This window comes from Embiotoca jacksoni, unplaced genomic scaffold (genome assembly GCF_022577435.1).
Source record: "Embiotoca jacksoni isolate LCO1_2020_lvr unplaced genomic scaffold, fEmbJac1.0.p SCAF_12, whole genome shotgun sequence".
Taxonomy (NCBI): Eukaryota; Metazoa; Chordata; class Actinopteri; family Embiotocidae; genus Embiotoca; species Embiotoca jacksoni.
Genome location: NW_027185252.1, coordinates 12,450,024 through 12,462,744, shown reverse-complemented (window position 1 = coordinate 12,462,744; position 12,721 = coordinate 12,450,024). Strand labels below are relative to the sequence as shown.

The 12,721-nt window shown below is 42.8% G+C and overlaps 1 protein-coding gene across 4 annotated transcripts in view; it reads left to right on the top strand.

The window, feature by feature from the left end:
- The window catches only part of slc35f3b (solute carrier family 35 member F3b), a 54,631-nt gene that overhangs the window by 22,517 nt on the left and 19,393 nt on the right, over positions 1 to 12,721 (top strand). For 2 of the 4 annotated variants that reach the window (XM_069144884.1, XM_069144883.1), the window contains exon 1: positions 10,169 to 10,441. The exons of the other annotated variants lie outside the window; for them this stretch is intronic. In XM_069144884.1, the coding sequence (XP_069000985.1) occupies positions 10,366 to 10,441 (76 nt within the window). In that variant the 5' untranslated portion in view covers positions 10,169 to 10,365. Of the gene's footprint in view, positions 1 to 10,168; positions 10,442 to 12,721 lie in introns of those variants that run through there. 4 annotated transcript variants of the gene reach the window in all.

Below are 12,721 nucleotides of genomic sequence, written 5' to 3'. Positions count from 1 at the left end.
TTTATGTGATATATGCCGTTTTGTATTTGTGCTCCATTTTTTTAACCATAGCTGTTTTTCTGATGTTGGTGAATTCGCTTGCATATCTATTAAAACCTCATTAGATATTGGTTCGATTTCCTCGTTTGGTTTCTGATGGATACTGGTGTATATGCCGTATTGGCCCGTTGCAGCTTCTTTGGCTGTTTTATCGGCAAATGCATTGCCTTTGCTTACTCTGTCCGTTTTCTTTGTATGCGCCGCACATTTGCATACTGCTATTCTTTTTGGTAACAGAACTGCTTTAAGGAGTTCTTTTAATAAGTCCGCATGCTCGACAGGTTTTCCTGTTGATGTGGTCATTCCTCTCCGTGACCATTGGGCTGCAAATAAGTGTAGTGTGGAGAATGCATATTGACTATCAGTATATATAGTGACGCTCTGATCTTGTGCTATTTTGCATGCTTCTGTTAAGGCTATAACTTCTGCCGCCTGGGCTGAGAGGTTCGAGGCTAATTTTTTTCGCCTGCAAGTCTTTTTTCTTGCGTCCGAACTCGTCACGACAAACGTCAGTTGCGGGTACGAACCTTTTTTTTTATTTCACGTATGCGGGATTTGCTGTGGTCACAGACATTCTTTGTCTGTGACCACAGCAAATCCTGTTTGTGTTTTTCCATCTGGTGTCTTTGAGCTTGACCCATCAACATACAATGTCATACCTTCTATTAGGGGTATATCGGTTAAGTCTGGTCTGGGTTTGCACATTTGTTCTGTCAAGGCTTTACAGTTGTGCGGTGTACCGTCTTCTGGAGTGGGCATGAGTGTGGATGGATTTAATGTGGTGCATCGCTTCAGGGTTATGTGTGGCTGTGAAAGCAGTAACGATATTATAGCGAGATGTCTTGCTGGTGATAAAAATGTCATTTTAGTTTGTGTCATCAGAACATCCACCTCGTGTGTGACTAGCAGTGTCAATTGGTGAAACAACACCACTTCCGCGGAGCACTGTACGGCTTGTGCTGCTGCGCATGCTGCTCTTACACACGGGGGTAGTGCACACGCCACTGGGTCCAATCTTTTAGAGTAGAAAGCTACTGGCTTCATTTTTCCTCCATATTCTTGTGTCAGTACCGATGTCATAAATGGACCTTTGCAGTCCACTGTCTGTGTGAAGGGTTTATCATAGTCCGGCAGTCCCAGAACCATGGCACTGGTTAATGCTTGTTTAAGGGCTACTAATGCTGTCTCTCCTTCCGGTGACCATTTAATCTTTTCAGAGAGGTTCATTGGACTTGCATAGATGAGATCTAGCAGGGGTTGAGCCTGCTCTGCGTAGTTTGGGATCCATAATATCGCTTCAGGGTTATGCGGGGGTGGCTGTTTGTATTCTTCGTCATGTTGGTCAGGATTGTCTTTTGCTCTGCAGTCTCGTGCATAGTGCCCTTTTTTCCACACCTCCAACAGCTGTCATCCCTGTCTCCGGGGTAGCGCAGTGGAGCCCATCCTCCTCTGCCTCTGCCTCTCCCCCTTCCTCTACGCCCCCTGCCTCCGGGCGGGCCGAGGAAAAATACTTGTGATGGTTCCTCATAGTCTAATAAGTATGTGGCTGCAGTTTCGGCTGTCTTTTTCTTTTTCTTTTTCTTTTTTATGATACTTTGGGCGTGTTGAGCCCAGTTCATACACGGGACGAGTCCGTCTGTCCGGTGGTTGACATTGTGTTTTCTGATAAAGTCAGCTATGCTCTGGTGGAGGCCTGACATCAGAGCCTGTTTTAGTTGTTGTTGATATGGGCCATCTGCGTTATTGTCGTCGTGTAGTCCGCTGTTCTGTCTGAACACTCCCTCCAGTCTTGTCCTGTATTCATGTACGTCCTCTCCCTCTTTTTGTCTACATTGTGCTATTTTAGCGTAGTCTGGTCTCCGTCGGAATGCTTCGGACATGCTGTCGTACACGGGTTGAATTTGTGCTCGCAGCGCATCGGAGTTATAAGCTAACACATCGCCCTGGTCATCTTTCCCTGTATAGATTCCCCTCACTCGATTCCAATTGTACGTGAGGCATCTTCTGAATGTCTGTTCTACTTCGACACCGTTCAGGCGGTAGGAGTCTCTTAACTGTTTATGTCTCTCTATCCATCCCTCCACATCGACAATGTAATCTCCTAGGCTTTTGCATGCCTCAGCGCATTCACTCTCCGTCCATGATCTGTATACGTCAATAGTTCGTTCTTGGTCACCGTTTATGCCGAAATGAGGGTTAGCCACCGCCATTAGGGGGTGTGTTTCAGTGTTATATTTTGGTGGGGGGTCGGGTCCTGTGCCACAGCCTTCACATTCGTTGTTTTTTTGTGTTATGCCGTATTTTTCTTTATAGGCTGTCAACGCTGGATACACGCCAGTTGCCCTGGCTGTCTGACTTCTAGTTCTCCTGGGACTAGTTAGATGAGCTGCAGTCGGGCCTATTTCGTTTATCACTTTTCGTTCCTCTTCTAATTCCTGTTGTCTCTGGTGCTCCTCTTCTGCGTCTAATCTTTCCAACTCTCTAACTGCTCTCTCTGCTTCTTCTCTCCGCTGTCGATGTATATCAGACGGGGGTCCTGTCTCTTCATCCTGTTTTACGACTGCCGTGGCTTGCAGCGTCGTACGCTTATCTCTCCCTGCTTCTTTCCTTTTTTTTGCTTGTTCTAACCATTTTCTAGCTACACTTAACTGTTCTTCCTTTCGCCGCTTGTTTTTCCCTGTCTTTCCTGACACACTCAGTATCAATCCTTCTACTACTTTCTTACATTGCCCTTCCACTAGTCTTCTGTCAAAATCGAACTTTCGCTTCCAGTTGTCTAGGAATCTGGTGCTGCCTGGATATGCCCGTTCCATAAACTTGGAGTCTCCCTCTAAGGCAGGCTTACTGTTTTCACTCCCCATTATGTCAATATTCTTTGTGTCCTTTACAGACAACGTGTCTTTTTCAGGACCTATTTTCCTTAATCCACTACTATGTGTATTTCAACAGACCACAGGATTATGTTTACACCGTTAGGTTTCCTCCTGTGCTGCTGCTTCCTCCAGTGGCATTCATGCACACGTTCGCTCGATCTTTCTGTTAGCCTCCCTTACGGCAGAGTCACCTAATTGCGCATTCATGGTTATAGAGCCGTACTCTTTCCTTACTTTTAGCGTTGTTTCTGTCTCCCTGGGTGATTCAGGATCCCGTCAATCGTCGTCCACCGAGGGGAGTTCAGACGTTATAGCACCGGCCTGGCCACGAATTCACGCCCCAGGTCTTTTTGCAGGCATCCTAGATGTCCTGGCTGTCGACAGACTCCGGTGTGTCCTCCCCCTCCTCACTGGGCGGCGATATCTTGGGATCCGGCTCGAAGGACCAAGTTGTATGTTAGGTTTAGAACCGTAACATAGCGCTGATAGGATAAGAATCAAACCCACAGTCAGACAAACACAAAGCTTGACACGATATCTGAGTTTTACTTGCAGCAAGGGAGGTCCGTGCAGGGTCTTAGAGTTGTAAGCTCTTCACCTGGCATCAGCCAACTCTGAATCAGACTTCCCTCTTTGCTCCTTTTATTGTATGTATGGGGTTACAAAACATCACGTGATTACATTCCTATAAGCATGTGCACATGTTGTATAACGTGAGTGCATAGGGGTTCAATGCTCTTAGCACCTTATATGGGTATGTTTGCTTTAAACCTATGTGTGTGCTAAACTAAATAAGCCAGTTCCTCCTCCCCCGAGGGGATGTGTGTTGCAAGAAAGGAATTCGTGGTTTGTGTATGTAGTAGTGACCTTTCAACTACAGTTATATACATAGACTAACGGAAACTTTGCACACATAGCAGTGACTTAATTTACACACTGACAATGAGTTACTATTTTTCCTAACAATTTATCATAATATTGCACAGAGGTATTGATTTCCCCAGACAACAGGGGATTTGCAAAAGCACATTAAAAACCATTTTGAGGAGTATGTTACAGGAAAGTTAATTACAAAAACTATCAGCCTGCATTTTAACGCATCAGCTGTTAAAACATGATCCCAGTTGTAGTTTTGGTTACACCGACAGATCATTGCAAGTGTGTGTCACTATGTCACTCTGCGATGTAACTAAACTGGAGAAACTGTTTTCTACCTCCCTCCTCCCAGAGGACCCCACGACGGCCATTAATCCAATAAACTGCTGCTGACTGCAGGTCCTTGACAGCCGCTTGACTCCGCAGATGAGCTGTGTGCGCTCTGAGGATGTATAGGGCCCAGGAAGAGGGAAAGTTCATTTGACTTGAACTTTCTGGTGCTTGAAACATGCTGTTATTTAGGACTCCGAAACACAACCCTCCCCCCCTCTCGTCTGTTCTTACCACGCCCTGGGAGTCGTTATTAAGTAGCTGGACGGACTTCTTGCTTTCTATAACAATCCTTCAGCTCTTTTGTTTACTGATTCGCTACCTGTTTCCTAAACTAAGCAGGAACCTGGAGTCACCTGCTGAAGGGAGAAATGGTTCAGAGAAGATACAAAATTAGACGCAAACACTAAAATCCTCTTTGTTTTAGTTAGAAGAACACTGCCCGTATTTGACATCAATATGAATGACTGCGCCATTAATATTCATAGTAACATTAAAATTAATTGACCTATTCCACTTTTGTGTCCAGGATGCCGATCTCTTTTCCTGAATGTGGAACAGGGAAAAGTTTGAAAAAGACAGTCATTGCATTTTTGTATCTCTGCCATGACAGCATCAGGGAAGCTGTATTTTCCACACAGAGGTGAGCTAAATACTAATGCTAATATGTTCACAATGATGACAACATTGTTGCTGTTCAGCAGGTGTAATACGTTTCTTGTTTCTGTCTAAATGGAGCATATTAGCATGCAAACATTTGCTGGTTAGTGCAAATTAGACATTGGGAGTGCCATTAGTATTGCAGGTATGAAGAGCGAGGGGATCACAAAAGTACCATCAATGTACCAACATTTTCTTCAATACTTGAGTGGTTATTAGTATAGCAGCATTTTAACATGTAAATGTGACACGTCTCACTGCTAAAATTAAGTTTAGGCCAGATCCCCCAAAGCTTAACTGAAGGTAATGTGAGCATTTATTTCTGTTTCAACCAATATTAAGTAAATAAAGCCCACTTCTGATAGGGAAAATTGCATCATTAATCACCCCACCTGTTTTATGGGTTTCATGATGCCTCCAAGATTCCTTCATTACAGAAAAGTAAGGCTCACATTAAGTAGTTGTTAGTGGTGTTGGACAAGGAATTGATTTGTCTTAAATTAGGGTTAGCCGTGTCTCTACGTAGGAAATGCCAGTAACAAATCTGTTAATGTTTGGCAAAGATGCAACTACAATAGTTGAGACAGTTTGTACCAAACGACTGCTGGACACAAATTAAGCCGGACACATTTACTCACACTGACACAACTGGTTACTTTAGGTCACACAGCAAGGAAATCATTTACACTTGCACACACCTTCTAGCAGTCCCAGTCAATCAACTTCCACTACCAAGTGCTCCGTGAATTCTGATTTGCAGCCGAAGCACTTTTACACATTATCAATAAAATAGATTTTCAGACTGACTCGTTTTCCCATCGTGCTCTTTGAGATGACAGTATACAGCTGATTTGTAATTGTGAAAGTGGTGAATACAAGTTGTATGAAGTAAATAGTAGATATAGATAGATCTGTGCTTCTCGATGTGGATTGGACTTTCTGACAAATAATGCCTCCACACTGTAACTTTATTTTGAATATCTGTGAATTAAATCATTTTATCAGCATGTACTTTAGGCCATTTTGTCTGAACAAGGTGAATTACATACATTTTATAATAATCTAAACTACATTTTATAATAATCTAAACACAAATAATAGGCAATGCATTACTCGGCAGCAACAATCAGGCCTGCCAAAAAATGAATGCACCTATTAACATTCAAAAAAGACATTTCAAATCAAATTTGGTAGCAATTAAATCGTTTTATCAGCATATCTTTTATCTGATCGACTTTGAGAGTACATTTGACAAAACACATGCATTTGTCTGCATTTAAAACCCTCATTTTAGTCTAACTACTGGCTATATCGATTTCAAAGAGCAGGCATAATACTTTGCTAAATCATTACAATGTCTGGCAGTTTTCCCTTTAACTGTACGCGCTAATGCGATGTGCAGCGGGCAGGCTGAACTCTGCATAACACCGTATTACCTGGGCGATTCATAACACTAAAATAACGTCATTAACCAGGGGGCGTCACGTGACACTCACCAGTTCCGGTTTTTGCGTGTGTGTTTATCTCTGTCGTTTATCTCTGTCGGCGGCTCCAAAAAGGGCTCAAAGAGGACATGAACAGAGTCAGATGGCAACCAAGCAGAGCTTCTAAAGTTAAATCTGAACGGACCAAGATTAAATGCAGGCCGGGAGCACCATGCCAACGTTAGCGCCGCTGCATCAGTGTAGGACCTGTTGAAAAAAAGCTGCAGCTACTATTCAGTTTAACAGCAGAATATTCTGTAAATGTGTGAAAATCTTCTTCATAATGATAAACTGTTGTTTGTTGTCCCAAATATGTCGAGTGCTCATTGAATTTGTACTACAATCAAATATTCAACCAGATAAACTAATAGTTTTGCCCCTCTTGTGGTTATCCATCAATCAGCTGAAGTCAACTTCCTGCTTCCGTTTCAAATTAAAAGACCTTCAGAGTCCCATAAGCAATCCAGCCTCACTTTATGTTAGGTTATGACCATAGACTGTATGGTTTGTTACTGTAATAATTGAAATGGTTGTCGTCTTAATTATATGATTTTATGTTATAAACATCAGCAATATCTCCTAGTATCTTTCATTTACTATTGAAATTCAGACTTTATAAGCATTTCCTTGTTTGACCATCAGCAGGAACATCTTGCTGGTGCTGGTTGGCGCAATTAAAGGTAGTTTGACCTGGAAAATGACTACTGTACCATCCCTCATTATTCAGCATGAATAAACGAAAGAAAGAAAAGTACAAGCCGCTCTTTGGAGCACGCTCGAACATCCCAACATACATGGAGGAATAATCGCCTCCTGTTCCAGATCTGCTTCTTTCAGTCTCTGGATAGAAATAGGCTTTCAAAAGGCTGTGCTGATGCAGTGACCTCGAAGGATTTGGCTTTTTACACTTTGTTATTGCTCATACACACTTATCCCCATACAGTGTATGAATGTGTGTTGCAGAGAGAGCGTCGTCATGTGGTGTCTCAGAGCATGGACTGGTTTGATCCTCCTCCATGTTTGCAGATAAAAGTCTATGAGTCACTGACTGGGATCTTTTAATGATCGCGCCCGCTCCACCTATTTCCACCTCCCTTCTTTTCTATCAATAATAGCATGTGCGCTCTCACTGAATCTTCATGTTCTTACCATACTAAGCAACTGAAAATTGATAAAAATTAGTTCCCAAAGACAGCTGGCAGCTGCAGAGCCTGAATGGGGCTCACACACACACACACACGCACACACACACACACACACACACACACACACACACACAAATGTGATGTGAAATTTTTCACAGTGACACACAACATTGTCACTCCTAGGTGACATTGTTGTCACGTTTATCCATCAAACATCCTGTGCTGCGCTTTTAGTTCATTCACTGTTGGTTCTCGTACTTCATCCATTAGCTCCCATCCACTGTCCCCGACATTTCCCATTTTCAAACCCAAACACAGTCGCAGTGGGAAGTAGTGGAAAATAGTAGAGGATCCAGTGGATTTGGTTGCTAAGGGACTTCAGTATGGGCCTGGGCAAAGTGTTTTTAGAGCTTCCTGTCCTAGTTAGGCAGGGCAGGGGATTTTTGTCTGAGTATGAGGTGGAGTCTAAGAAGTGAATTATTCAGTACAGCTTCCTTTAGGCATACTCTCATTCAACGGATTTTACACACATATGTAGAGCCAGCAGGCACACACTCATTTGTCTTTAAATACATTACAGTGGGGTCACAGGGACAGCAGAGGCATTCTCAGATCAATACTGAGCAGTTTAATTTGGCCCACTGGTGCAGGGAGCTCAAAGGATTTTGCTTTTTACACTTTGTTATTGCTCATACACACTTATGCTCAAGTGTGTATGTATTATATTTTTGTGTATAATGGCTTCTCAGGAGTAAAACAAGTGACACGTCGAGTGACACGACACTCAGGCACAATTTCAGCTGACCAGCTGGTACCACAGCACACAGCTCTCAGTTTAGGAGTGCTATGAAACTTGATGTGAAGGACTGAATTGTCACTTCAGGCTTCAAAACCAATTTTGATTGTTGATACAAAGACCTGACAGACATGAGTCACGGGACACTCAGCAATTTTTTTCAGCACCTCTCATTTGCCTCATGGAAGAGCGAGCCTGAAAACGTTACCCACTTCAACGCTACTGCCAGAAGAATTTAAAGTGTAATGACTTTGGAAAAGTCAGAAACATGACACAGACATGACACGCAAACAGAAGAAGTGATGTCAGACTCAGATCAGGAGCTTAATTTAGGTCATTATCTAATAAATTAATTTAGTTTATGACAGTAAAAGTGAAGAGAGTAAATTTAAGCAGTACATAGCTGAACCATTTGCCTATGATATCATGATGCTGTTAGATTTTTATTGAGGAAGCCCCACTCCATTAGTCAGATTGGTATCAGTGCAAATACCAACCTTGTTAAATGGCTCAGATGTTGGCCATGACACAGGCAATCTGAATTAAAGGCACTTTTTTTGTAGGTATCGTTATAAAATTCAGTGTTTCTGTCATCATTTGCATGAATTCAGTCGTGGTGTGCCTGGGCCACCAACTCAAACTTAGTACTGGATCAGTACTCTGGCAGATGTCCTGAGTTTAGGTTTTAGAATTTTTAGAATCTAAACAACGGTATCCGTCCATCACTAATCTTTGAGCGTCAGTTTGGAATAAACTGCAAATCCTGACAATTAGACTAAACACACACAGACCAACAAGAAAATTTAAGTCTTTGTCATCTTGATAATACTCTCTGCATTTTATTATGCTATCAAAATGCCATGAGAATGATCCAGTGAATATGTGATGTTAATGGACTTAAATGTGAAGCATTATTTTTGAGGATTACATACTGTATTATTTTTATTCTTCTTATACCTCCCTTACATTCATTGCAAAAGTTTACATTTTTAATGTAATTTTAAATGTGGAACTACCATGATGTTCTCACAAGAGCCAGGCAAAATATTTTTTTACTCAAACAGATGATTCATGTGCTATAAATGCATTTTTCAGATTATAGCAGGTTGCATATTCCCAAGTGTCATCATTAGCACAAAATCATAGAATACAAAAAAAGTCGAATTATTGTAGACATTCTAGAAATAATTGTGGATAGTATCCTGTTAACGGAGTGAATTAAGTGAACTTGATCCTGTAAATCATTTTGCACACCAACACATTAACACCAAATGTATCCAGCATGTGAGGAACTGTTTCACCTTGAGGACATTTTCAGAAGACATCTGGTCTTCAACACAATTTCTGTGCAAATTTCAAGATGATATGAATAATCTTAAAGGCAGTTCAAACAAAAGTTCAATTAAATCAGGAGCATAAATAGCCTGTGAAAAATTACTTTAAAAGCTGATTAATAGGCTGAATTACAAAGTGGAGTCTGTGGAGCTTCAGTGAGAGATTTATTTGTAAGTCTTCTCTTCGTGATCCCCAGATAAAAATAAGGATTAGTTCATTTCATTATGATTTAATTGCACACAGTTCACACATGACACATTCCAGTTATAGTCGTTATAGGCTAAACACTCCCACACCACCTGCCATCTCTGATGTTTGGTCCCATTATAACCGCCACATATCCATTTGAAGAGTTTGCTTGCATGTCTTCCAGTCCTTTCAGCCCCGTGCAGAGCCTCCTTTGCCCCGCAGGGACAACGGCCGGGGGGTGATGGAGGTGTGGGTGGGGGTTCTTGAAGGACAGCCGGGTTCCAAGACAAGGGGTGGTTGGATGGGTAGTGGTGGGACGTGGTCGCGCGACTGTTTAATTCGTGACGTTGGCGAATTGCAGCAATTGCCAAACTGTGCGTGAAGGAGAGCCCAGCCAGGACGCACTGGATACAGCAGATTTGGGGCGGGAAGGCAAGTGGAGGAAGGGGGTGGGGGGATACGACGGATGCAGAGAGAAGATTATCAACAGGGAGTTGAATGGATGCGAGGGGAACGGGAGCAGGAGACCGGCTCTAGAATCACCAAGGGTCCCACCAAGAGGTCTGGTGTCTGCACCAAATCAGCTTCAGGGATGTAGTCGAAGCGGTGTGGAGCTCAGCCCATCCGAGCTCACCATCATGAAGAAACACTCCGCAAGGGTTGCCCCGCTGTCCGCCTGCAATAGTCCGGTGCTCACCCTCACCAAAGTGGAAGGTAGGGAGAGCTCCTGTCCATGTGGACCGCCTCAATCCCCGCAAACTGGGGCTGTTTTTTTCCTGCTGTCCCTGTTGTGTGTGTTTTTCCCTACAGAATAGCCTTTGATAGAGACTTCAGCTGAAATATTTCTCTGAAGGCAACCCACGAATCTCATCAGAGACTATAGCCGCTTTTGAAGACGTGGATCAACTTTAGAAAATCTTCCTGCGGGCAGGATGAAACAGCACGGGGATCAATGATGCGCGCAACTTAAAATCTATGATGCCATATTTGTGCATATTTTTGACACAGGGCAGCATCCTGAGAGCATCTCCGTTTTCAGATGCTCTCAGAAATTAATCGCATTATCTAATATTTCTTTTCATTGTGTGATGTAGCAGAAAAATCCCCAAATGATCCCCGACATTGATCCGCACTGTTCATGTTATTGGCGCATTGATTTAAAAAAAAAAAAAAAAAAAAAAAAAAAAAAAATATGTGTGGGGTGGTGGGGGGCGGGGGGTAAACGCAACTCACGGACGGTGCCTTGATGTACAGTATACTGTGCTAAATGTCCTGGTCCTTAGGGAGGGTCCTAAGTTGTTATTGCAGCAGGGATTCCCCTCGCACTCTCTCCACCCTTCACCCATCACGAGGAGTCACAGCTAGAATAAATACCAGAGCATCGTGTTGGGGCAGCTGGGACATGAACCCAGCAGTAAACATGTAGACGCTCTGTGATGACACACTCCTCTGTCTGGTGGGTCAGCCTGGTACTGGGTCTCCCTGCTTTGTCCAAGAGTATCTCTCTGATCTGCAGAAGCACAATTAAGAAACTGCCATTTCCTGCTAACATCATTAAGGGACAATACATCTCTGACTGTGTGTGTGTGTGTGTGTGTGTGTGTGTGTGTGTGTGTGTGTGTGTGTGGTACAGCCTAGCGATGCTGTGTGTGTGCTGCTGCATCACCCTGTCCTGATGTATTGAACGAATAGTGTCATACTTCAGTCCTGCTGTACAGTGTATGTTCCCCTCATGCTTGTGCACGGAAGCAATACACATTTTTCTAATCTACCCCACAGCAAAGAGGAATCCTAAAAGTGAGAGTGTTTTGCAGAGTAAACACTGACTTGGCTGCTGATTTCACGGCACTCACACAGAACAGTATTAGCACCGTGCATCTCAAGTAATCCCCCGCATATCTGCATCTGTCAGGCAGCCTGAGGAAAATAAGGATTAAATTGATGGCATGTTTTGTTCATTTTTACATGCTCAGAATACACATATGCATGTCCTGCCAAATGAAAATGGCCCTTAGAGATTATGATGACTTGCAGATAAACTCAGTGTTTGATCAACTTGATGTTATTTTAGGCAGGTTGCTGGCGGCTGGACTTTGTGCGGTGCACTGAGGTAGCTTAACTGAAGGTAACTGATCCTGTTGTGGACTAATTTGTTAAAAAAAAAAAAAAAGCTGCTTTCAATTTATAATTAATACAAAAGTTGATTATGAAGACAAAAACAAATACGTCTCACCCTGTGTTAGTTTTGGCAGTCAAAACTCTCCGATTGCTGACTAAGACTCGTTAGTAAAGCTTAAAGCTGTCTATGCTGCTCTTGCTTGGGAGTTCAAAACAGTGCCGGGTATTAATGGGGAAATATGTCAGAAAATACCTCATTATTCATAATTTATGACCAGACCAGCCACTAGAATATGAATGAGGAATTTCCATGCAGTTTTATATGGACACTGCAGAGATCTCTCGAATTAACTGACAAGATGCCTGAGCTGTTTAAACTGTGTTGCATATATTCAGTCACTGTACGTCATCCTGGATGACGTCAGAATAATCACGGCTGCAGGATTACTGTGAAGATTCAAAGCTTAATGGTGTGACTGTCAGTTCAAAACATTTTGTTTTCAGTATAACTGAGGTAGTGGGCTGTTACTGGACAAGCTTCTGGATGCAGAATTAACAAAAGCTATGCTGTGGCACGAGCTAGTGGTTTTATAAAGGAGTGTAAAATGTGTCGGTGTTGGGTGTGATACTGAATTGTTAATTGTTGAGCGGAAGTCAACAAGCTATAGCGTTTATGATGTGAGCGTTGGGCTCCTGGTTTCAGCAGCTGCTTTGAAGGAGGAGGGAATCACAGGGGGCCACAGCGGATCAGCACACAGCTTTTCAGAGTCTCTGCTGCTTATGTAACAGCAGTTGCAAAACCGCTGTTCTCCTCACTAACAACCTGCACCCAACTGCCAATGATTTGTTGTTTTTTTCTCACTTGTAGGATTTTCA